This window comes from Haliaeetus leucocephalus, unplaced genomic scaffold, assembly GCF_000737465.1.
Source record: "Haliaeetus leucocephalus isolate CR32 unplaced genomic scaffold, Haliaeetus_leucocephalus-4.0 Scaffold190, whole genome shotgun sequence".
In the NCBI taxonomy this organism is placed as follows: domain Eukaryota; kingdom Metazoa; phylum Chordata; class Aves; order Accipitriformes; family Accipitridae; genus Haliaeetus; species Haliaeetus leucocephalus.
The window spans coordinates 492,856-516,797 of record NW_010972626.1 but is presented as its reverse complement, the minus strand read 5'-3'; the positions used below and the strand labels follow the sequence as shown (position 1 = coordinate 516,797).

The 23,942-nt window shown below is 43.0% G+C and overlaps 1 protein-coding gene across 5 annotated transcripts; it reads right to left on the bottom strand.

Moving 5' to 3' along the window:
• Positions 1-3,291: 3,291 nt before the first annotated feature.
• Positions 3,292-23,863, bottom strand: DNAJC11 (DnaJ (Hsp40) homolog, subfamily C, member 11). Of its 5 annotated transcripts, none has more exons than XM_010565348.1 (16): positions 23,843-23,863; positions 20,393-20,522; positions 18,123-18,196; positions 16,860-16,961; positions 11,524-11,652; positions 10,693-10,815; positions 9,295-9,368; positions 8,100-8,289; positions 7,624-7,709; positions 7,056-7,172; positions 6,099-6,254; positions 5,725-5,794; positions 5,544-5,601; positions 4,722-4,864; positions 4,137-4,266; positions 3,292-3,440 (listed from the first exon to the last, which is right to left on the bottom strand). In XM_010565348.1, exons 2-16 carry the CDS (start codon positions 20,478-20,480, stop codon positions 3,415-3,417), a joined length of 1,566 nt encoding a protein of 521 aa, XP_010563650.1. In that variant the 5' UTR covers positions 20,481-20,522; positions 23,843-23,863; the 3' UTR covers positions 3,292-3,414. The 5 variants fall into 5 exon arrangements, with proteins under 5 accessions (XP_010563650.1, XP_010563649.1, XP_010563651.1 ...); XM_010565347.1 differs by lacking the exon at positions 23,843-23,863 and adding an exon at positions 22,978-22,998; XM_010565349.1 differs by lacking the exons at positions 18,123-18,196; positions 23,843-23,863 and having other exon boundaries at positions 20,393-20,468.
• Positions 23,864-23,942: the final 79 nt, after the last annotated feature.

The following is a 23,942-nucleotide window of genomic DNA, read 5'->3' as shown; positions in this document are numbered from 1 at the left end:
GCAGAGACAAGGTGTGAGGAACCGATCATAACCCCCATTTCCCATCCCCCTGCACTGCTGCTTCAGGAGTGAAGCTGTGCCTGGGAAAAGGGAGGGGTGGGGGGAAGGTGTTTTAAGATTTGGTTTTATTTCTCATTACCCTATTCTGGTTTGATTGGCGATAAATTAAGTTAATTTTCCCTATGTTGAGTCTCTTTTGCCCATGACGGTAACTGGTTGAGTGATCTCTCCCTGTCCTTATCTTGACCCACGAGGCTTTTGTTATATTTTCTCTCCCCTGTCCAGTTGAGGAGGGGAGTGACAGAGTGGCTGCATGGTGCTTAGTTGGTGGCTGGGGTCAACCACGACAATAAGGTGGAGAGGAGGAGGTGGGCTGAAGTATTCAGTAGAAGGGACCGACCCAATACCTGGCACCAAGGGAGGGGACAAACAGGACAGGACAGGCAGCAGACTCCACCCTGTGGACACAATTCAGCATCGCTTGATGACAAACACTGCAGGGAAGCAAAAAAGGAGCTCACAGAGAAGAACCTACCGCAGCAGCCTCATGGATGGGAAAGGGCACTCGCAGTACTTGAAAGGAGGGGAAGAGCAAGGGTCTGAATGCTTGGTGGGCTAATCTGGCAGCAAAAACCAAGCTATATACTTTTTATGATGTTTAGCCAGGGAACAGGGCAAGGCCTGTGTCAGTATTAATCGTGAGGGATTTTACTTTAACAAGAGTCGCAAATTCAGATGTTCAAAGTACAAAGTTACGGTTCATCTGTGCCTTGCACAAACTTCTTTGCAATTAGACAGAAAGACAATTCCAAGGTGCTGGGGGAAGGCAGGAGAACTGAGTCAGCTCTCTGATGAGAACACAGCTGTGGTTAAGAGGAAAGCACTTGCCTGACTCCAAGCCCTGGCTTGGAGGTACGAACACACTGGTTGAGTTGCACGGGAGGAGGTTTAGATGGTTTTTACAGCAGAACCAGTGCCTGGAGCTCTGGCTCCTTGTAGCCTTTCACCGGCTGAGCCACCCTGGGGCATGTCTGTCAAAGAGGAGAGCATGTACAGGAAGATGAGGGAAGATGCCATAAAGTAAATCCTAAACCTGAATCTCCACCTCAAGAATTTACAGTTTAAAAGCTCTGGCTGAAAAGACTAGTGTGTGTTCCTGGATCCTCATTAAGGTATCTTAAGCATTTGCTGGGTCAATTAGAGATGGATACGCCACCTCATGTTTCTAATGCATTTTGAAGTTTGCACCCAAAGATGCTACCCTGTTTTAGAGGTTTTAGCTGCTGGAGTAGGACCAATGCGCTCTGCCCCTCAGAAACTTTATTTTTCAAGTGTAGAAATACCCCAGGACCTCTTGAAGTACTGAAGCAGTTTTTAGAATCACATCGCTATTTCTCTCCATTTTAATGTAGACAAACACTTGCATGACAGCAGAAACTGTATCTCAGGAAGCTGTCAGAAAGGAGGAAAATTGTGTTACTGTGTAAACTTTTTTGTGTAAACACTCCTCAGTGTCACTGCAAACTAGATACAGGGCTATGCTAAGGTTCTTTGTAATTAGCAGTAAATGCATTGTCACTATTTTGCACTTGCTTACACAAAACTTAATTCTCAGTACTCCTCCTTGCGAATATTTTGCCACATCCCAGTCACTACAGGCTGGCTCTCACTCTTGACCATGCACTTCACGCAGTGACAAGACACGACAACGGAATTTCTGGTGGAGATTTCTGCCCAGTTCAACTAGTTACAGAGACAACCGATCAACAGAGGTCAATAAGCAGGATGTGACGGAGGGTGCAGCTACATTTACAAAACTTGCAACCCTTGCTTTTCCAGAGTTTATTTTCAAGAGTGTCCTACAGATGCAAGTGGAACATGGGCTACTTTTCGGCTGAATATAATTTATTGCACATTTTACATTTAATTTCAGATCAACAGAACACTGGTAGTAAGTGAAATAAAATCCTGCACCAGGAGCTGGTCACAACTGAAGAGTTTTGTTTAGGTTTTAATAAAAACAAGTGAACACCCCTTCATTGTATGAACCTGTATGGGGTGGGGGGCATCTCTTTCAGACTGGCTCAAATATGTCTGCTTTTGGAAATCTAATTCTCCTGTTACAATGACTTGAGCAAAGAGAACCACCGTTGCACAGAAAAAGGGTCCAGGTACGTCTCAGGACTGCCAAGAGCAACAATGCACTGCCAAGATACGTTTTTCTTCTCCCCTCTGTCTCACATGTAAGCAACGAAGGCTATTCTAGGACTCACCAAGAGCAGAACTGTGACTGAGAAACAGCCACGATTATTCCTTTTCTCTATGAAAAAGCCTCAGTAGTGTTGATGTATGCAGTGTGTGGTAGATACCATAAGGCTGCCGTTTCCATCTGCTGTGTCACTAGAACACGACTGCCCTTTTTGCTGGAAAATCACTGGCGTGGCTTCTATGCAAGATTAATCCAATGGATTGATGTCATAACTGATGCTTTTTAGAAAGGCCAGCTGAATTTTACGTTTTCAGCTCTTTGCCCATTTGGCATCTCTCCTCACTTTGGTCTGGTTTACTTGTATAACCTATGTTCCTCTTTTTCCTAGAAATAAATTAGATGGGAAGAGAGAGTTCCAGCATCGGAGTCAAGCGAAATGAATTGCTGTCCTTCTCCCCCAGTTGCTTTCCTCTTTTCTGGAAAGCCTTGATAGTACATGGTTCTAGGTGGCAGAAGAATTAATAAGACTATTATACCCCATGTCCTTGTCTGCAATAGCAGTGTTTGAAATTAGCAGCTGGATGGATTCACACTGAAGAGGTCCATGTTACTACAAAAGGCAAAGAACTCCATTCCAAACATACTTGTTCTTAACAAGTACATTTCAAATACACATTTGAGATGGAAAACAATCTCTGTCCTCTTTCCAACAAAAGGATTTACACAGAGGCCTTCCAGGAGGTGGCCAGAGAACTTAACTTCCCCTCAGGACTAGAAAAAGGTATGTTACCTACCCCAGGAAGTATGTGGAGAAGGGAGAACAACAGGTCTTCTTCCCTGCTCAGTGCAAGAAGATAGACGTGAGACCGCACAAACAAACCGTGGCCAAATCACAGCAGGAAAGACTTGGCTGCGTGACGGGTGGTGCTCAGTGCCCGCTCGCACAACCTCAGCAGAAAGCACTGCGCATTCAGAGTCACGTTGCTTTATTGGTTACTCAGCCACAATTCAGAGAAGTATTGCCTTGGAGCCACCTGTAGAAGCAGGTTCTCTCATTTTGCCTCCTAACATAACTGGTAGGACACCACCTGCTACATGGATAGTAAAAATAAAAATGTCTCTGTTCAAACTTGTAGCATCCGGGGGAAGGTTTTGTAGTTTCCGTTGACCCAGGTACTGTAATGGACACGCACGCTCTCACCACATTAGCCATCTGCATCGATTCTGTGAGCTGTCGGATAAGAATAAGAACAATTAAATAGACACATGCCATTTCTGTTGGACAAGACACGTCCTAGCTTGAACTTGCCACCGTACCAGGGACAGACCGCAACATTTCTGGCTGCTAATTAAACACGATTCATATACACCTCCAACGTACTTATGGAAGCTTTGTAAGTTGGATGTGCTTCTTGTGCTTCTTAAATTGGGCTAGGGAGCTGGTCTAGAGTAAACACGAGGTTTGTGCCCTTTAGCCAACTCCCCAGAACTACAGGGGTACCGGTAAATGTTGTCACTAGCAGATACCAGTTTCACAAAATTGTTCGGGCAGGGAAAATATTTTGGCAGATAGATAAATGGGGATGAGGAAGAAATCTGGCTCAGGCCTCCAACTTGCCTTCATACATTCAATTCAGTCCTCAAAGGGCAATCTGATGTTGTGAATTGCCTGGCAGGGACACTGGCAGCTGCAGGATGCCTCTGCTTCTAATTCCAGTTAGATATATAAGGTTAGTTGGTAAAAACAGCTGCAGTGGTGCTGCTGAGCTCTTTTAGGTCATACTCCAGAGGTCTATCATGGTCAGCCCATTTCAGTAACCCCAGTTCTGAACCCCAGAACCCCAGTTCTGTGCACTTTGCCACACAGAGCTGAAGCAGTCCTTTACTGGTTCCTGAAGGAAGAAGCAGGGTGGTCCTTGCTACTTACATTGCTTTGGTATCCTAAGGGCCTCATTGTCAGCTGACATCACTTGGTGCAGAACTCCTCGGAACTGATAAAGCACTTTCAGACTTTTCTCCTCACCCACACAGGGGTCGTAGAAACCTGGCAGCCCAGCCTTGAACCAGAGAAGGACAGACTGAGCATCAGGGAGTGGACTTTCACAGCTCTTCAACCGACCCAAACCATTTATTACTGCCAGAGTGAGGTGTCATTAAAAAAAGGGAGTTTTGTTGCCAATGAGATGAGACAACAAGCTAAGGAATCGCCTCCACAAGTTCTAATGGCAGAAAAGAGAAAATCAGGGGTTTGGGAAGTTTCTGGTGTACAGCCCCAGAGTCTGTAACAGACACTGTCCCACGCTGCAGATATGGAGATGCTGTTTTGTTTGGCACTGGAAATGCCCAGAGAAACAGAAGTTCCTGGACATTCATAACACTGTAAATTGATCTAGAGTCACTAGCTTCAAGCACACTGGAGAAATCCCCTGGCAGGACAGCATACGGTTCAGTTGAAACTCTGAGTCACACATTGGAGCCCTTGAGTCTGGGCTTTGACAGAACAGCTACGTACCTTGGATGCCTCTGTAAGGATGAGTTTAGAGTCTTTCACCAAGCACTGCAGGGGCACAGTCACATCTATTACTTTCACCTTCTCATTCTTCCTGCTGTTGTCATTAACAAACTTCCCATACCAGGCGTTGACTACAATCAAACCTGCATTTCACATGAAATCAGAGATGTGATGAAAGGCTTCCCACTGACAGCTAGGCAGACACTGATGAAAAGACCATCCCAGCATTTTCTTTTGCTTTCAATGACATTTAAACTCTCCTTGCCTGGACCCATGCTTCTCAAGACAGAAGAACATTTCTACTTGCGTGTTTGTTAGCAATCTTCAGCACTAGGACAGAATGACGTGACTTCAACGCCACGCTGACATGGCAATCCAAGTGGATGTCAGTTCACTTTGAAACATTTGCTTGGAAATTGCTAGCACATCAGAAATCAGATTTCTGTTATGATCCAGGAGCAAACTGTGTAAGTTAGAGACCAGTGAAACCTAAACTTCAGACTATAACTTTTGCACGTATTTATACACACACCTCTCTCTTGTGGAGAAGTGAATCCAGACTACTGTCTTCAGCCTGTTGACCCACCTCACAGCTTGTCCCAACAGAATGTTCAGTGGATCCCTACTACACTCAGGCACCGTAAGCCAAAGCGTAACAGAACTTCCCCATTACGTGCACAACAGCAATTATGCTGTGCTTCATTAGGAGTGGAAATGAAGAAAGAGTACCTTGCATTTCTCCCCCCTGTACCACCCAGCCTTTGTATTGTTCCCTCCTCTCTCCAAATTTATGGAACAAGTAAATGGTGTTGTAATCTTTACCCATTCTGGCTTCCTCCGCTTCAATTATCCTCCGGACAGACTCTTGCATTAACCGAACCTGTCACAACACAAGGGGCAGAGCAAAAGTCAAGCCCTGTCAGACACTGCGTCCAAAAGGGAAAAGCCCGGAGTGAAAAGAGCTTCCTTTAACCAAGAAAGATTAGTTACAGGAAAAACTCACCGCAGCTTCAGCCTCCTGCTTCTTCTGAAGGATGTCGCTGGCTGTATTCTCCCTTTGCTTCTCCAGCTCTCTGGCGTAAGGAAGTCAACATCACATCAGGTCTACACAGTGGATGGGATGCAGCCACAAAGTGGCAGATGTCTACTTACCCACCCCAATTACAATTGGCCCACAACCTGACACAAATGAGCTCAGTTTTAAGGTTCTTGCCCACCTTTCAAGCTATTTTTGTAGGCTTCCAGAACTCAGTAGTATTGATGATATAGTGAACCACAGTGCCTCAGCTGGATATTCCAGCCTTTGCACCAGGCTCCCAGAAGCACTTGCATGGGACTTCCCAGCTCTGAATTTAAAACACAGTCTTGCGAGCTTACCTCTCCTTTTGTGCCCTGAGGTAGGGTTTGATGATTAGCCTATGCATGGCGAAGTAGATAACTAGAGGTCCCACGGTGGCATAGAATACAGCACTGGGAAGCAGCTGATCTGTTAGGTGGACAGGGAAGAAGTAGGTCTGGCTAGCCCTATTCAACCTGGAGCAAAAAAGAACAGAGTGACAGGTAAGAGGAAATGCAGAGTTTAATGTGCTTGATTAAGTACACTTAGCAGCAGGGTCATTAATTTCACCAGGGAAAGGGACTACCATCATCATAAAAAGAAAAGAAAACGCCTAGAGAAAAGGTCTATGTGCACAACACCAGCATTTGCCTTCAGGGGAGGAGTACATTAATATTTTTCTGACACTTACAATAATATTTATTTTAGAAAACTTTGGTTTTCTTGGGACAGAGGGCTTCTTTACAGTTTTTGCGTCCTGGCTCGCCCTCTGCTGGCACCAATTAAAAATGCACTACAGTATAGGAACCCTTAAGGGAGTTCCGCCCCTCTTTGTGAACTGCATCTTATTAATAGTATAATCACCTAGATTAGTTAATGATAATTCACTAATTCAAGTATATACTTGTGTACAGTGTTTTAAAAATGGAATGCAATTAAATACATTTCTATCGATAATATTTTCAGAAATCTTCCATCCACTTACCATAATGCTCCAAACCTTACTTTAAGCTGTATTTTCAGAATATTTTGATGCACGCACACACACTAGTCCTGAAAGAGGTGGCTCAGGCTCAGCGTAACACCAGCAGAAGGCACACATTGCTTCCGATGGGCACCACTTATATTAGAGGTGAGGGCAGCTGCAACCTTTCATAGTGATATATCAATATACCTGTATTACCCTAAGACTGGGACCTTCCCACCTGAATACTGGAAATAGAATTATGCAGGTTATGGTCAGCCTCTGAAATCTAGAGTTGTAATCTTGAACTGACTTGATTTTCAAAGACACTCCTTGGGGAACACCAACACTGACGGTGGCTCCTAAAATGCTGTGTCTGGAAATCTTCCTCTCTGCTCCGTACTCCACTATGGTCCCAAAGAAACCCGCCCTAGAACGAGAGAACCAAAAACTGCTAAGACAGAGAAGACTCCTGAATTTCTCTTTACTGAATCCTGTAATTTCCCAACAAGTAAAGCATGGAAATACACCTCTCTGCAGCAAATGTTGGCTACTGGAAGGTTCACGGTGTATCTACAAGATGAAATTAGCCTTTTCAGCTTGTAAAGTAGTAAACAGACTACAAGAACTTCTGGCTTTCTTATTGGTGATGATATAGAGATACCACACACAAATATTTTAAGTTCCACTTATCCGAAGAGGCACACAGAGCTAAGCCTTCAAGACATTCACTTCAGCATTTACCAGATTTAATTAATGAAGAGCAGATTCCCAAAGACCACAGAAGCATTTGATTTGTGTGGAACTTGGAGGCCTACAACAGCAGGACAGGACAGATTCTTCAGGCTGCGAGCAATGTGAATTTCCTCTTGCACACTTACTTGAGAGAGCCTTTCACTCGTGTTTGATCCTCATCCTGAAACTTATGCTGATAACTGACCATCATGAAAGAATGGGGGATTCCCAGCTGAAATACAAGAGGCACAAATGTATGAAAACATACCCTCTGCCACCACTGAATGCTCCCTCAAATTTCCTTTCTTATCCTTTAAGTAGCACAGAAAACATAGCAATGCTTGCCACTTACACGCCACACCCTGCAACCTCTGCAGTCTGTGTTGTGCATCCTGACCCTAATCTGAGCTGATCCACATTAGAGATGACGATGTTGGGTGCAAAGTGTTGCGTTCTGCCAAATGCAGCTGGTTACCTATGTTACATATTCATACAAGACAGTACCAACTGCTCCGTTATCCTCTAGTCCCATGCGAAAATACTGCTAGAGCAGAAAAGCTGAGGCACTTTTCTCCCACAGGGTGGTATCGCTGTCCCCTGTGTACAGCAACAGGACTCTCACCTGTAACGCCACGGTGAAATGGCTGGTCTTTGTATCCCGGACAATACTAGTGTTCATGGCTGACTGGATGCCCCACCGCCACTGTAAGTACCCCATTGTGTTCTTGTCGAGGTTGCGGGCTAGAACCGTGGTGAGGCCTGGGCGGATCCCACGCGACGAAAACTGCAGGGCACAGTTTGTAGTGATGAAACTAGGAGAAATAAGGAAAGCCCCATCAGTGATAAAACACAGGCTCCCAGATGGCCTCAAATTCCTTCTTGCCCAAGAGCCTTGCTGAATATGCAGAGAATATCCTGCAAAGAGCACAATGCCCGAGGGTTTCAGGAAAAACTCAAAACTAATTTAGACCGTACTGACCACAGCACCACCCAGAAGAGCGAGCTCATGCCCTAATTTATTGGTCTGTGCCGCAACACAGCAGGCTACCTTTCAGCCTTTACCCTTCTCGCCCTAGGCAGATAAAAGTCCTGCTCTTCTGTAAAGGCAGGACACTTGGCTGCTAGAAGATAGCAGTCCTGCTATTTAATAATCCTCAAGCATCAGCTCCAAAAACCAGCAATAAAGGACTCTACGCAGAACAAGATCCCTGTACAAGCTCTGAGGAATGGCATTACTAAATTAGAAAATATAAAAAGAAGGAAGTCTACACTGGTACCTACGATGCTCTAGCACTCTAGCATATGTCTACAATCACAGCCCTTACCTTGTACCCTCCTTTGCAACTTGAGACCTCTGTTCATTTGTAAACAGACACCACACTAGTGGCAAATTTGGCATCATTTCCCTAAAAATATGACATATCATCTCCTCTATTCCTGTCAGAAACTTCAGCTCACACATGGAAGCCCCAGAAGAGCTCCCCAATTTTTTTGTTCTGCTCCCAGAGCAAACTTCTGTGGCTCTGATTGTGAGACCATGCCTCAGGTATCACGAATTCATGACAAGATCAAGTACAAAATCTAAGGATGTGGAACACAGACCTTCCTTAAACTGGAGGTATCAAAACGGAGGACAGCAACACACAAAAAGAGTACAAGCATTTTGATCAATACTAAAGCACAACCTTAAGTCTGAAGAAGAAATACCATATATTGTAGAACAGAAAACAAATCCAGAATCAACATGGAAAAGAATTCAACCCATTTAGTTCCTTAGCGTGGAATATTAACCATTAGACCATTTTTCTAATATTTACCATCTTGGTGTAAGATTACGGAATATCTTCAGACCGAAGAGAGGTCCCTGAAGGTCTCCTGCTCCAAACTCCAACTGTTGAAATGCATAATGCCAAATTGTTAGAAGAAAACATCTTTTACAACAGTGACCAAGTACTTCACAAGTGTCATTTACGTCACAGACATTTTACACGTGAGTAACATTGACCATGTATTTCAGCATCCATTCTTTTCTGCTAGCTTTGCATTCAGAATAAGAGGTGTCTGACTGAGTAGGGTCCTCATGAGTAAAACAAAGCCAGTTCCATAGTGCTACAAGCTACTACTACTAGCACCTGTTCTGGTTGCTCCAGTGAAAATGGAGAAAACGCCTCCATTGCAGCCTCACAACAGCAAACAGCAAGGCCTGGCTGCTGCCCTCTGAGGGTAAGAGTCCTTCACAGGACAGCCTCATAGTAATGTTGTCAGCACTTCTGCTGCTGCACCGTCTCAGCATCTGCAAAACACACCTGCTGCTTCACCCACTAGTCTGGGTGACTTCCAGGGCTGCTATTCAATGTTTATTTGATGCTGTTCAGTCTCACTAACGGAAGCAGTTCTTAGACCTGACACTTTTCATGACAAAACCTGCAAAAGCAGTTCCTACTACATCTGCATCTCCCAAGTAAGTTTATTGCACGGGTTTTTTTTAAGACTTTTTTAGTCAACTGACTCACGACAATATCCACAAGCTCCTGTATTACCAATATTATGAAATCCTAATGCAAATCAAATGCCTCCAGTCTATGAATTCTCAAACAAGAGGGAAAAATCCCATTTCTCACAAGCTGAGGAAACAGGTTAGCAGAAGCCAGTGTGCAAAAAGGAAGGTGCAGAAAGCAAGCTGCCTGCCAGCCGTAGCAGCGATGCCATGAGCATCTCAAACAAAGCCACCGGTCTAGCGAGGCACAGCTTGCAGGTGGTAGCGTGGGACCTTCCAGCTCCTTAGATCAGATCTTCCTGGGAGTCAAACTGTTTTCCCCCATAACTTCTTCCCTTGTGAGCCAAGCAGTTTTTGAAGTGAAGGCAAACTATCATGCTGCCCTAAGGTGCATGCTCACAGCACCGGAAGGCACCTGAGAACCTTCAGACAGTGAAATTAGGAAGGCTGGAGACAACAGGTAACAATTCTGTCAGCACAAGTGAACTCCAAAAATGCGTGGACAAATGGAAAGGGGAAAAAATTAAGAAAAAACAAAGTTTGGCCGTCCCTTTTTCTCAAATTCCTTTGAGAATTCCTTTTTCTACATTCTACAGAACATAGAAAATGAGAGATAAAACAGAACTAAAGTTCCCTAAAGAAAATAAACACTAGGTAACTAATCCAAGCAGCCTGAAACAGACTGGATATAAAAATGCATAACACTTAGTACTCTTACCTCTCCCCATCCCTTGGCAGATGTCACTCGTCTCAGAGCAACATTAATCGATCCACCTCCATTCCCATTCTGGGTGGAAAGGTTACCAGACAGTATTGCTGTGTCCGTGGCAGTCAGCGGTGCCTGAAAAATGAATATATTGTTACCAATTAGTCTGATCCCAATTCACACATTTAGTGCTTATTCTGCAAGGACATAATCACGACCGCCGTGAGTGTAAGCGCAGAGAAAAAGGTAACTCTCCAGTGACTCCTTGTCATCCACTGAGCCCAGGTCTTTAAACCAGACATGGCCACACTTGCTCTAAATTTTGTAGTCAAAGATCAAGTACGGCAAAAAGTGAGATAATTCTTACAGTACCAGACATCTGTGACACCTTTAATGTACCACCTTAAAGTCCTGACCCTGAGCTGCAAACCCTTCTAATGTCACTAGCAGACTAAATTTCGTCACCTCTCTGGAACAGAGGAAACGCTCCCCTTTCTTTTCCTTACCCCACATCCTCAAAACTGGGCACCATTCATTTTCATACACTAAACACTCCATGTTCAGTGAGAAGTAGATACCTGTTTTCAATCATGACTGAGCCTCTGTGCTAGGAGGCAGGAGCGCTGTAGCCTACAAACGAGTCACGCAAATGCACGCTGTACAGTCAACACGCAGTCCTGCTGGAACTGACCTTCCTCTTCCCACCCAGACTGGTAATCGCATCCTTCCATAAATCAAGATGAGAACCCCCTGAGCAGTGTTTCATTTCCCGTTGCTTTGCACGGTAGTGCCTCATTAGCTCAGGCCCTGCTCCACACCAGCAGCAGTGTCTGCCCTCCTTACCTCAATGGACTGGGATATGTGCATTTTGTTTATCTCAATCTGGGGAAAGCTGCTCCCAGGCACATCTTCGTATTCTTCGTCGTAACGATCAAAGAGGTCAGTGGCATCTATTCCAACACTAATTGTTCCCTAAGGAATGACAAGTGAAACAAGTACTTAGCATTAACAAACATCCAACATATAGAGGCCAAATGGCTAAACAGTCCTTGTACATGTTTAATTTTTTTTGCGTTTTTTTTCTTGTTCTGCTATTACCTTTTCCACTTTAAAATGCATTTCTTACACATTCAAGACAAACAAAAATTAATGATCACAATATTCTAAAACAGCAATATAAATCATAAATAAACTTGATAAAAGACAATTTGTCAGCAGGATTGCAACTTGTAATACTAGTAGGTAGTCCTATTGTGACACATTACAGAAGTAGGTAGAACACTTTCACACAGCAGGTTTCTTCTTCCCCCACAACTGACTCTGCTCTGTCAGTATTTTAAAGTTGAAATAATATATTTTAGAAATTGATTTTCTTCCATGGAACTTGGCCAGAAATCCTCTAAATGCTTTCTTCTTTGAGTTATCTGAAACAATTTAGAGCTGCCAACATTCACTTGCAATTGACCTCGTTAGTCAAAAATTTAGTTTTCTTTTTCCTAGTTTATATCTTGTAATCAGAAGAAAAGCTTGACAAAGGGAGACTTTTAGGAAGTGGTAAATACTTCCTTTCTCAGACGAAAGAAAGCTTATTCCTACAAAAAACTAGGCCACAGCTAAATAGTCTGGCTACCTGCTGCTGTGCTCACTCAGACTAACTGCAAGAGTGGGTTTATTTGAAAAGGGCATGATTAGATCCTTGTCTGGGTCATATAACTTCAAGAGGCTTTGGAAACCTTCCCTATAGACCTATTAAACAGCATTCCACCTCATATAAAATGTACCAGTTGCAATAAAAAAACCAACCCTCTGTGCAGAAGCACAGAACGAACCCCAAGCAATTTGTATAAAGAAACTCAATAGCTGCGTAGGTACAAAACCCACTCACACACAGTCCAAGTGTGGATGGAATAAATTCTTATTTCAACCTGAGTGAGCATTTTTCCTTGCTCACTCCACTCTAATCAAATGCTGAACCATAAATATAAGAAGAATTGCAGAGTCTGACAGGACTCAAAACTTCTTTCTGGTTTGGCTCCCAACTATTTATTTGCTGTGGAGATTCCCGACCTCTTCTCCACGTTTATTTTCTGATTCCTTGCACAGCAAAAAATTGGATAAATATTTTAACACAGGAAGGTGTGATTATTTCCAGGAGAACTCTGGAACAGGGGCTGTGCCCCAACTGTTTACAGATTACTCTTGGCAGGCTGGTGAATTTCAAAGCAATTACGCTCATCGTTCTGTTTGTGGCAGCACCAAGGACGAGCTCCTGCCCTTTATGCAGAAGACTACTTTTCAGGAACCATCTGCAAAGTCACCTTCAAGGGATCTGCTCTCCAGACGCTACAGCGTCTTCAGTTTCAGCCCACTCCTACGCTGTGCTGTGCCTTGAAACGAGGCCAAATTAAGAGCGAAGCAAGGCAAAACCGCCAACTGCCTAGGAAGCAGCGCAGCCCTGTGCTGCTCTCCAGCCCTCTGGAAAGACACGGAGTACAACAGCCCAAGAGAAACAGAAAGTGCCAACTCCACTCAATGAAATTCCAGCAAATGCACTCCAGAGTGGCCACCCGAACATGTCTCGATACAGGTGAGCGTTTATTTTAACAAAAGAGAGAACTATTTTAATTTTTCCCTGATGCTCTTCAACTCAAGGAAGCATAAAACCCAAGATCTTTCCTAACAGAGGCAGGATGGAAAGAAAGGCTTTCCATGTGGAGCGCCACACTCAGCGCAGAACCTTTGCCAGACTGCAACCTTAAATTCCAAGTTAAACATTTTTAAACAAGGGATAGCATGCTGAGTAGTAAGCATGCTGAATTTGAATGGTAAAAAGACAGAAAATTGTGTGTTTTCAACTCAGACTGGAATATAAGCAGCAGTAAATCTTTCTCAAGAATTTGCACTAAAAAACCCCAAACACTGAAAAACACCTTACTATACTACATTTACTCATACTGCAATGCTTGTACCCTTTGTAAAGATGGATCAAGGTCCACACACATTCCTGAAATTCATTGCACCTCCTTTCTTTCAGTCATACTCAAAATCTTATGATTTCCTTTTTCACACCTATGAATTTCAGAGCAAATATCCTTCCCAACGAAAAAAGGTAAACATCTGAACCTATCCATGAAAATCCACAAGACCCATTCAGAGGAAAGGAGCGTCTCCACTCCCTCCCTGCCTCCTCAGCAGATCTTCTATTCAGCTGCCTTTCGCTGAAGTGAGCGGTGGACTCCGTGCAGACATTTCACCTCCCACCGAGCAGGTGAAGTCACCCTCAGAGGTCTATAGATCCTGGCCAGGAAACTGGCTCGGGGGCAAGCACAGGAAAAGCAGCAGATGGTAAAGTTAAAAATATTCCCAGAGAACGACAGCACCCCCTATGCCACCGGATAATAGAGAGGGGACCACTGCTGCTCGCAACTCCCCATCAGCCACCTGCTCAGACCATTGGAAATGAAAAAGCCCTCCCCAAAGAAAGAGCAGCAGGGAAAAAGCTGTAAAGCTCTGCTCAGAAGTCAGCGGTGCACGCATGCGACATGCTGCAAAGCACACCAGCTCAGCAGGACGGGAAGCTGGGGAACAACGCTACAGAACCATCAGAGTTGATACCTGGTATCCTCTTTTAAAATCACCTTTATTTGCCATCCTGCGAATACGAAACAGACTTTACTGCTGGAATTAAGAGGTGTGCCAGAGAAGAATATACTCCCTCCTTGCCTCTTTTCTTAGGGATTTACCTTCTGGAAGGTGACATATGGAAGCTGTGCCAGACTAAGCCTTGAGGGACCTGCATCTCTTAGACGCTGACCTTCCGCAGCAGGAAAATAATGGGATTTAATTTCTCCTAACAGGAAGCGGTTCTTCTCAAATCAAGTAATGAACTTTTCAACCCTTCTGCACATCTTTGAAAGCAGGAACGAAGCTCTAAAAGCAAATAATAGACTCAATTCGAAACCTGCCAAATTGCCTACATCTGGTTATTGCTCAACATTTCTGGTGAAAATGCTTTATTTTGCTGGAACCGTTTTATAGAACTGACAAAATGTTGGAAATTTTAAAATAACTTGCGTTCGTGTATGAAATGATCACAGCTGCGCTACCTAATTCCACAGGAACACTGCCTGGAGAGACATTTCTATAGGCTGCCAATCAGCAATTGCTGTAAACACCCAGATGGCTAATTTTATCACAGGACACAGAGGCTGAGGCTTACAATGCAGCTCCACTTTTTACGGCTCACAGCCACAGCGAGGCGCCCAGACAAAATGTCAAATTCCTGAAGTCACAGAGAATCATGAGGTGGAGATAAACATCACCCTCTCTCAGAATACCCTTCTGACCCCAATCACCCTCCATCTCCAGCAGAGACAGTTCGACTTGCCCCTTTAGTGGCATCCAGGAATCCCTTCCTGCCTGCAGTAATGTTGTCAGCAGTTATTCATGTAACACCTTATGCTTATTTACCCTTCCAGTACAAACAAGGTCTCAGTATCTGTGCACTATCCACAACAGCCTGGTGATCTGTATTAGTCCTTTGCTTTGCTAAGACCAGCACAGATCCAAAGTCTGTGCCAAGGTGAATATCTCAAAACATTACAGGTCTTCTCGGATGGACATTTTTCTGATACAGTCCTAAGCATTACCGTACTCTTCTGTCCAATCAGAAAACACTGTGATTTTAAACTGCTGGCCATGAAAATACCATCAACCTCCAAAACCAACAGTAATAGTAGTTAATCAACTGGTAGTTTGTTTCTCAGGTTACGCAAGTTATGCTGCAACACTTTAGAGGTCCATGCGTGAACACAACAACACAGGAGACCTCCTCTTTCAAAGCCATCAGAAGAGTACAGCCACCCATGCTTCAGGATGCAGAATCTGCATTGAATGCAAGCCTGCAGTGAGAGCTCTGGGGATACCCAGTTTTCCATCAAGGATAGAAGCATTTACAAATAAAACAAAAATTGATGTCTCATTACAGTTTATTTTTTCAAGACAAACAAAATTGGTCTACATAAATATCTGTACGGTTACCTTCGGGTAGACAGAGTAAAATTAAGGCTCCCCCACCACGGACCACTTCCATACTGCATAGAATAAACGGATTTCTAACACTTTTCAAAAAATAGGTACAAAATGGTTTCTGATAGTTCAAGCAAAAAAACCCGAGAAAAATATAGATACAGGTAAACTAAAGTATGAATACATTTGGCCAGTGTATATGCAGCCCTTGGATAATGTCATTCACTGCATGAGAACCAAGATTTTTGTGATTCAACAAGCTTTGAAACCTCAGTCCGTGACAATCCGGACAAAACCAGGGTTTGCCTAGCATACTTATCAAGTCAAGAGCCAGCAAAGCCGTTAGCATTCTAAACTATTGGAGTATTCCAGTCGCAGCAGGTGACAGAGGAAGCAGCGGCCGATCGTCATTTCCACCTCTCCCTGCCATCCCAACGCTACCATGAGAACATCATTCTCAACACGGTATTCTTGATCATCTCTGAACAGCCAAGATTCAGCTGCGAGGTGGGTCATTTAGTGTCAGTTTATGGCTGCTCAAACAGACTGAGAGATGTGAATGGAATACTCAATGATTCTCATCCTGAGAGTGCAATCAAGCTTTCCTAGTACAGGCACTAACTGTGAAACTGGCAAGACCCCAATCCTGTTCAGGTTGGTTTTGCTCACTGTGCTGCAGCCAGAAGAGTTCTGCTACCCAGCTGGTTTGGTAGCTGCCTTGCATTTTTCATTGGCTTCAAAGCTGCGTTTGAATATCTCCCCGCATTGTTGCGACACTACAGCAGTGTCAAAGGGAAACTCATCAGGTAACTGCAGGGAGTTTCATTGTATTTGGAATACTTGGAAAGAAATCATAAACATTTCAGTGTTAGGTCTGTTTTCTTGAAATTGCTGAAACAGGTATTTTGCTCCTACATGTTTCAACGAAATAAAGAAAAGGAACTTTCAATAGAGGATTACTGTTAAAAAAATTAGCTGTTTTCCCTACATTGCCCAGAGAAACTGAATATTCAAAACAGGAAAAGTAACTCACTAAGTGTAGATACCTAAGGGGCTATTTACTATAGCCTCTCATCTAGGCTAATCACACCCTGCATATTCGTAATAATTTACAGATTCACCCTTGACCCTAGGATGAAGTCTTTGCCTACCTTTGGATTAGTTCGCTGTTGCAGTCTTCTTTCTTCCCTCTCTCTCTGCAAACGCTCAAATTCTTCCCTGATTTCAGCTGGAGTTCTCTTCCTTTCCACAACCTGCTCAAAAAGAAATTAAAAACAGAAGATTACCAGAAAGAGGTATTCAGGGTATTGCATTGCTGATGGGACGGAGGTCCACTGACCTGGTACGCTCTAACATGCTGTCCCTGCTGCTGCTGTAAGCCACCCTGCAAACTCTGAACTCAGAGTTTGGAAGCAAACACTCGGGCCAGATCAAATGGCAGGCACAAGAGAAAACCCCATGCTTTGACAGAAGGGAAAATGGTCTTGTTATTTCTATTTCCTTGACAAAACCAGGGCAAATAGCTTTCAAACCACAAGTACAAGATACTGCAGCACAACCGTTACCAACAGCTATCCATTAACTTCTGTACTAGGGCTAGAGAAAAAAAAATGAAAACAACTGAAAGCTTCTGGCCTGAGGTAAACTGATTAAGTGAGAGTTTTGTGATTTTAGGCTACACTGATTCATGTCTGTTTCCCTTACATGGCTCAGGAAATGAAGGTTTTAAGCAGGTATGGCTCTAGGTATGGATTCAGCTTTTCAAAATAAGATCAAGTCTGCCACAGGCAGCTCAAAAACGTCTGTTACGCACTGCCACTGCTCCCCATGTCTTGCTACTAACTCCAAACTTGACCTCTGCACTGGCCTGACCCAATACAATATATTCTGCAGCAAGCAGCGTAGTGCAATCAACTAAGACCGGCAGAGGCTAGCAAGGGGACTTAACAACAGGAAAGCCACAAATGGAAAAGTTCTCTTTCAAAGCCCATAAAAACCAACCAAACAAAACCAAACAACCCCAAAGAGCCCAGAAAGAAAAAGTAATTTCAAACTCAGAGGCTAGCTGATGCTGGGAAAAAAAGTTTCAGATGAAAAAGATGAGACTAGATGGACAATAACGACGCATTTTTCTCAGACAAAGATGTTGCCTGTCACGGTAATATCCTATTAGGGAACTCTGAATGTCAGGTTTATTGTTCTCTTGTCAAGTGAAAAACCCAAGTATTCTTTGAAAATCCATCATGGTGTTTCAGCAGAGATGGAGAGAGGCAGAAATAACTAAACAGGGATGCCTTCAAACAAACAGGCATTTATTACCATCAAGGTGTCAGTGCAGCTCGATATAACAAGAATGTCAGATAAAGGTGGGTTTAGTCAGTTCCACTGGCCGTAAGGTGCTAAATTTCTCTCACCTCCCATCCTTCCATTTCCAGTCCTCTCCTCCCATATATGTCATAGATGGCTCTGGTCTGTGGATCACTAAGCACTGCAAGTTAAAATCAGAAGAGGAGAGAACTCAGTTTTTGGTCTTCTCCTCGAATTTCAGACCAACACACTAGTGTTATTTGGAATTCAAGCACAGATCCTGGAAACACGCTGTTCTACAGTTGCATCCAATTTTTACATTAACTCCCTTTAACCTTTTCACATGCTACATTAACAGGACACACTCACTTTTCCCCCCAGCAAATTCCTTTTTCTTTTTCCTTACTTCTAAAATCAAAAAGTGAAAAGAACACAAAAGAGACATGCAGACTAACTGAATATGCAGCAGGATTTTTTAATATTGCTTTCTTTGACTGAAGGGTGACATAAGCCCTCTAACAATTAATGGCATTATTGGGATTATTAGCCATTCAGCGATAGCAGTCCCTGGAAACTGTATGAGCAGGAATGACACCCACCTCTGTCTAGCTTTCAAAGCTCTTTGGTGCTTCACTCCCTCTGTTCGATCTTCCTTACCATCCCTGTCCACTGATCTTTTCCCACCCAGTCCAAATATATGGGACATGCCAAGCACCAACAAAGCAATTTCCATGAGGCAGTTCCTGCCTTGCCAAACATCAACTACAGGGTAATTCCAAAAATGCATGCAGAATCTGAATCTCCCCAAAAGTCACAAAATGCAATGGAGAAAATAAAATAAACCAGGAGACTGCAGAACAGTTACTTTGGAAAAAGACTGCACACAGAATTAAGAAGACTCTCCAAAATGTAAGGCATATTTAAATGCATAATCTCTCATACCACACCCTTCCTTAAGAAAACCAAAAAAATTAAAAAATCATCCATATTTTTCCCACAGGGTTCCAAGATCAGCTTCATCATCATCATGCATGTCTTTTGACTGTGGAGGAACTGATGAGTCTTCAGGGAGCTGGGTGTGTATATTAAGGCAAAAAGAGGCTTATACTAGTAATTGAGGTTTGATCTGAACTACTTGAAGATTATTGAACTTGCTAAATGTCACAGGCAGATACTATTTTTTATAAATTCTGAAAAAATAACTCTTTTCTTGTGTGATATTAGGAGATGGAAGAGAAGGGGGAGAAAATAGGCAGGAGGCGGGGTGGCTTATTTTCAAGATGTCAAAACTTTTGCTTGTAAAGTATTATGCTTACATTTAGTACTAAACGAACAACCGTTTACATATACATTGCAACACAGAGCCAAGCAAAGACACAGAATTCAAAGGGAAAGCTGACTCTAATGTAAGACCTACTCACCGCATTAAAATGAAATTATTGAAGCATCCTGAGTTTTTATTCCCTATGTCGTCAATGTAAGACCTTCACTGTTCTCCCCAGCAAAAGCTTCCGTATGTCCTAACACCTAGCTAGGGACAATGTAAAAGACTCTACCCATGTTCAAGTCCAACTGGAAGAAACAAATGCTTATCATTCAGAAAACATGACAGTAAAAAAAAAAAAAAAATTAGCTCATCTTTGAGGTTTAATAGAGGAATATTTATTCACAATTTTGCTTTAGTTTCTCTTTAGGCTACAGGACAGAGCATCTCATTTGGTGCACCAGTTTTTTTAATGCAGCTGAGTCCTACCAGCCTCTAATCCACTTGCATTCCAGGTGCCTCTTACCACACTTGCAAAATGCTGCAAGCTAATTCTAACAAATCACTTCCTTGTGCCTCAGTTACACTACTTATTACCTATGGTGACACCAGGATTTAAGTAAATGTCAGCTTAATTCAGAATATTTTTAAAGGGCTTTGGCATCCTTGGATGAAATTACTGTCCTTGTCTCAGTCTTAGCATATGGAAGAACTTGCTGAAAAACAATGGAGACTGCAACCAGTTGATAGAGAACAGAAACTCAGGATGTATCAGTTCAAAAGTAAAATATGAAATTGTCTTTCTGTTTGAAGCTTTGCAGTCCTCAGTCTCTTATGGGAAAGTCTTTTCAGAAGTAAGGGAAGTGGTGAAAAGATTATTTATGACATGCAGGAAATAAGACAGAGACTCCACATTTCGTTCATTGAAGAATTTATACTGCATTGCTCCTCTGATTTATAGGACAGAATCAGGAAACAAAGCATCGCTAAGCATCAGCAAATTTAATTATTACTTTGTAATAATATATATACTTTTCAAAAAGCACGAAGACACAGCCCTCCTTCTAGACAACCCCTGAAAACAGTTTCTGCAAACTTCAGACTTCCACTGACCTTCATAAGCTTGGTGAACAAGGTTAAAGAGCCGCTCAGCTTGCGTTTTGAGCTCTGGGTCTCTGTGCTTGTCTGGATGGTAGAGCATACACAGTCGGCGGTAGGCAGCTTTTAGCTCTTCCTGAGAGGCCTGTGAACAGCAGTAAAAATGAATTAAAGTACAACCAATGCTATTTAAAAAAGACCATTCTCAAGATCAGCCCTAAAAGAGAAGTCCATCAGCTATTGTATTACACTACTTTTACTTACACAAAATCAATAATGGACTTTTGTTTCATTACGTAAGTTAATAAAATGTTCAATTATGCACACCAGTATTTCCCACACTATTTATAGTGCAACAAGTGACAGCAACAGCTCATCAGTGTATACCTAGGTATAAAAAGATAGGTTAAAAAAACCCCAACAAAACGCCCAAGCAATTTGTGTTCATACATTATTGTTATTACACAACTAATGTCTCCTCAATTAAATGCAGAAAAGCAAAAGAAATAGTCACCTCAGGATAAAAACACTTAAATCCAGAGATGTACATCAAATTCTACTCATATTTCAGCTTAAACCCTCAAGTAGATACTATAACCATCCAAAAGCACTGACTTTCCACAGTAGTAAAGCTAAGAAATGTAAACCTACAGTTTTACATCCACCCCTTCACTGCCATGCTCTCTAGCACCTCCCTTCCTATACAGCAAGGGCTCTCTGTCGTGCTGTACGAAAGGAAGGCACATCATCTGCCTGCAGAAACACACTCACCTGCAGCAGATGGGTAACCAGAAGAACAGCGTGTCACTAAACGCATCAAGAAAAAACAAAAAGCCCTGTTCTTTACCACAACCACTCTGGAATTTCAGACGGCACCTGGCCTCATTCCAAAGACACGTGGTGGAAAGGGATTTCAGATGGTGCTCTCAGAATCGATGGAATAAAAACCCCACTCCTTCCATTACCATCTCTCAGGAGACAACCTCACAGCAATATTATTTTTTGACTCTAGAGACTCCTGGTAACTTCCCCTGTCTTATCTCGCTCCTGCAACAGTCCTTATATTGCAGGAGCCGTCTATGCCTTGGCGGCTGGTTAACACCTGCTTAGAAGCACAGTTGCCAAAACCAGCCAGAACTTCCCCGAGAGGCACAGGTAGTGCATGCAGCTGCACAGAGATACCAACCGGCCAGTTACAAAACTGTCCAGGCAAGACTCAACTCCCAGGGCGCAGGAAGCCACTTCTCTGCACCAGGAGAAATATGCAGAGTAAAATAACCGAAACAACATGACGGGTACTTGCTGGCCTCCTTCAAGCAAATGTCATCCCTTTTATTACAGCCAGGGGTTACGATAGACAGGAATAGAACGCAGGCAAGCGAGAAGGGGGCATCCAGAAAATGACTTTCGATAATGGAATTTAAAGACACAAATTCCATTTACTCTTAACACTCTTCAGTGATTGAAGCTTTCACAGTTTCCAAGCTTTCACCGTGGAAACAAAGGTTTGTTTCTTAGAGTAACATCTTTTTTCCAAGTTGTGGTAAGGAGAGTCTGGGTTTTCATCAAAGAAACACATTCATTTGTGTACCAAAGCTAGAAATCCATTCAATTTTGAGGACAGCTTAGAATAAATGTTTTCTCTGCATGTGTGTACTATTTCATGTTTCTAAGTGATATAGCAAAAGGGGACCTGCCAAATTTGCTGGCCCCAAGACAGTAAATGTAGCTACAGATTAGCTTTTTTTCTTTTTACCACCTTGTGCTTTCTCGGACATCGAAATTAAACTCGACTGAGAAGGCAGGGGAACATATAGGTCTAAAATGGCATTCTTTAATCAAATTAATGATAAATGGTTTAATGTGCTATTGATTATATAATAGAAATGAGCAGTTTCATTTTTCATAAATGCCATGTTCAATAAAATGTTAGATCGGGCCTTTCATCATCATTGAATAGCTCGGGTCATTAGCTCAATATTTCATGAGCAATAGCCTCTTAGAAACCGCTAAAGAAATACTGACATCATTTCAAATTGCAATGAAATACATAAGTCAGAAATAATCATACGTAAGTTACATCTTTATTACCAAAATTCCAGGCAAAATTAAAAGGCATCCCATCTCCCTACTTGGGGTTTAAATGGCTTCATTTAACGTCTCAAACATGTCACCACTTTTTTACTGGATTGAAATCTATAAAAGATTAAACATTTATATACATACACACACGAAAATCACGGCTCGGCAGGCTTACTCTCCTCATCGGGGCTGCAAAGTTCAGTGGTTAACTATTATTTTAAGCTCAGCTACCACATCACACGAAGTTGGCTCAGCACACAAAAATGCGAGTCACTGCATTCCACTGCTACGCAGGATAGTACTACTGAATTTAATTAGCAAGGGGTAATTAAGAAAGCAACTACTACTCTCAGTTGGAATTACTCCCTCGAAGACCATTTTAACTTGGTTTCCAGCTCCCTGCTGTACCAAACCTGAATTTGCTGGTCTCCAGCACAGAGCTGAAAGCCTAGCTAAGTTAACTATTAAGCGTTCGCTGTTTATCTCCCAAGCAGTCGTAACCCCTGTGCGGTTCCTACGTCTTTCCATTAACCTCTACAACTGCACACGGCTGACATTTGGGAGGGTGAATTACAAAAGCTGTTGAGTGATCTACAAGTATGGCCCACCAGCTTTTAACAAGACTCAGGCTTGAGTTGCACAGAAGTTTTTCTAAAAAGAGCACACTTTGCTGCATGGCATTCAGGAATTCTGCAAACAGAGTTACTGTTACACATTTTTCCTTCAGAAATGTGGAACATTTCCACAAATGAGACACAGGAGGCTGCCACTGAGGCAGCAAGTACCAACATTAACTCCAAAGATAATTTTTTCAAGCTATCAAGACTGAATTGCTTCCAAGTCCTGAACTCCTATTATATGCAGTAGTAGTAGTTCAGCAAAAGCCTTCTTCAGCCCAAATCGTTAACCTCTAGGCCGATGTGTTTGAACGGTTAAGTCTGTATAGATATATGTACGCACATATAGAGAGTATGTATAGATATATTGCTATTACACCTGACGAAACAAGCTATAGCACAGTTTATACACTCTGATCTTTGGCGATTTGCCTAATTATTACTATAAGAAAGGCAGCTACCTCCCATTATGTTCCAAACTGTTCTAGCATAACAAAACTGCACCAACTAATACCCATCTATCCTTAAAAATGAAACCGGGGAGTATTGATCCTCCTTCTTTGCTAAGCGAGATGCCCTGCAACACACGTATGATTTTCAATTTGGAAACGTCTGGGAAGTCCGCACAGCCCTGGTTAAAAGCAGAACGAACAGGCAGCCAAAGAGACAAGCACACGAGACCCACGGACCCGCGGGGATGAGGCTCAGGGCCGAGCTACCCTCTGCCCCGGGAAGAGTCAAATCGGAAGCATTCACCGCAACCCACCTACGCCTCACCCGCCGCTCTCCCGCCCCGCCATCCCGCTTCGGATTTCTGAACTCCTGCTCCCGGGGCAGCGGCTGCCCCAGCCCCGCTCCCGCCCGCC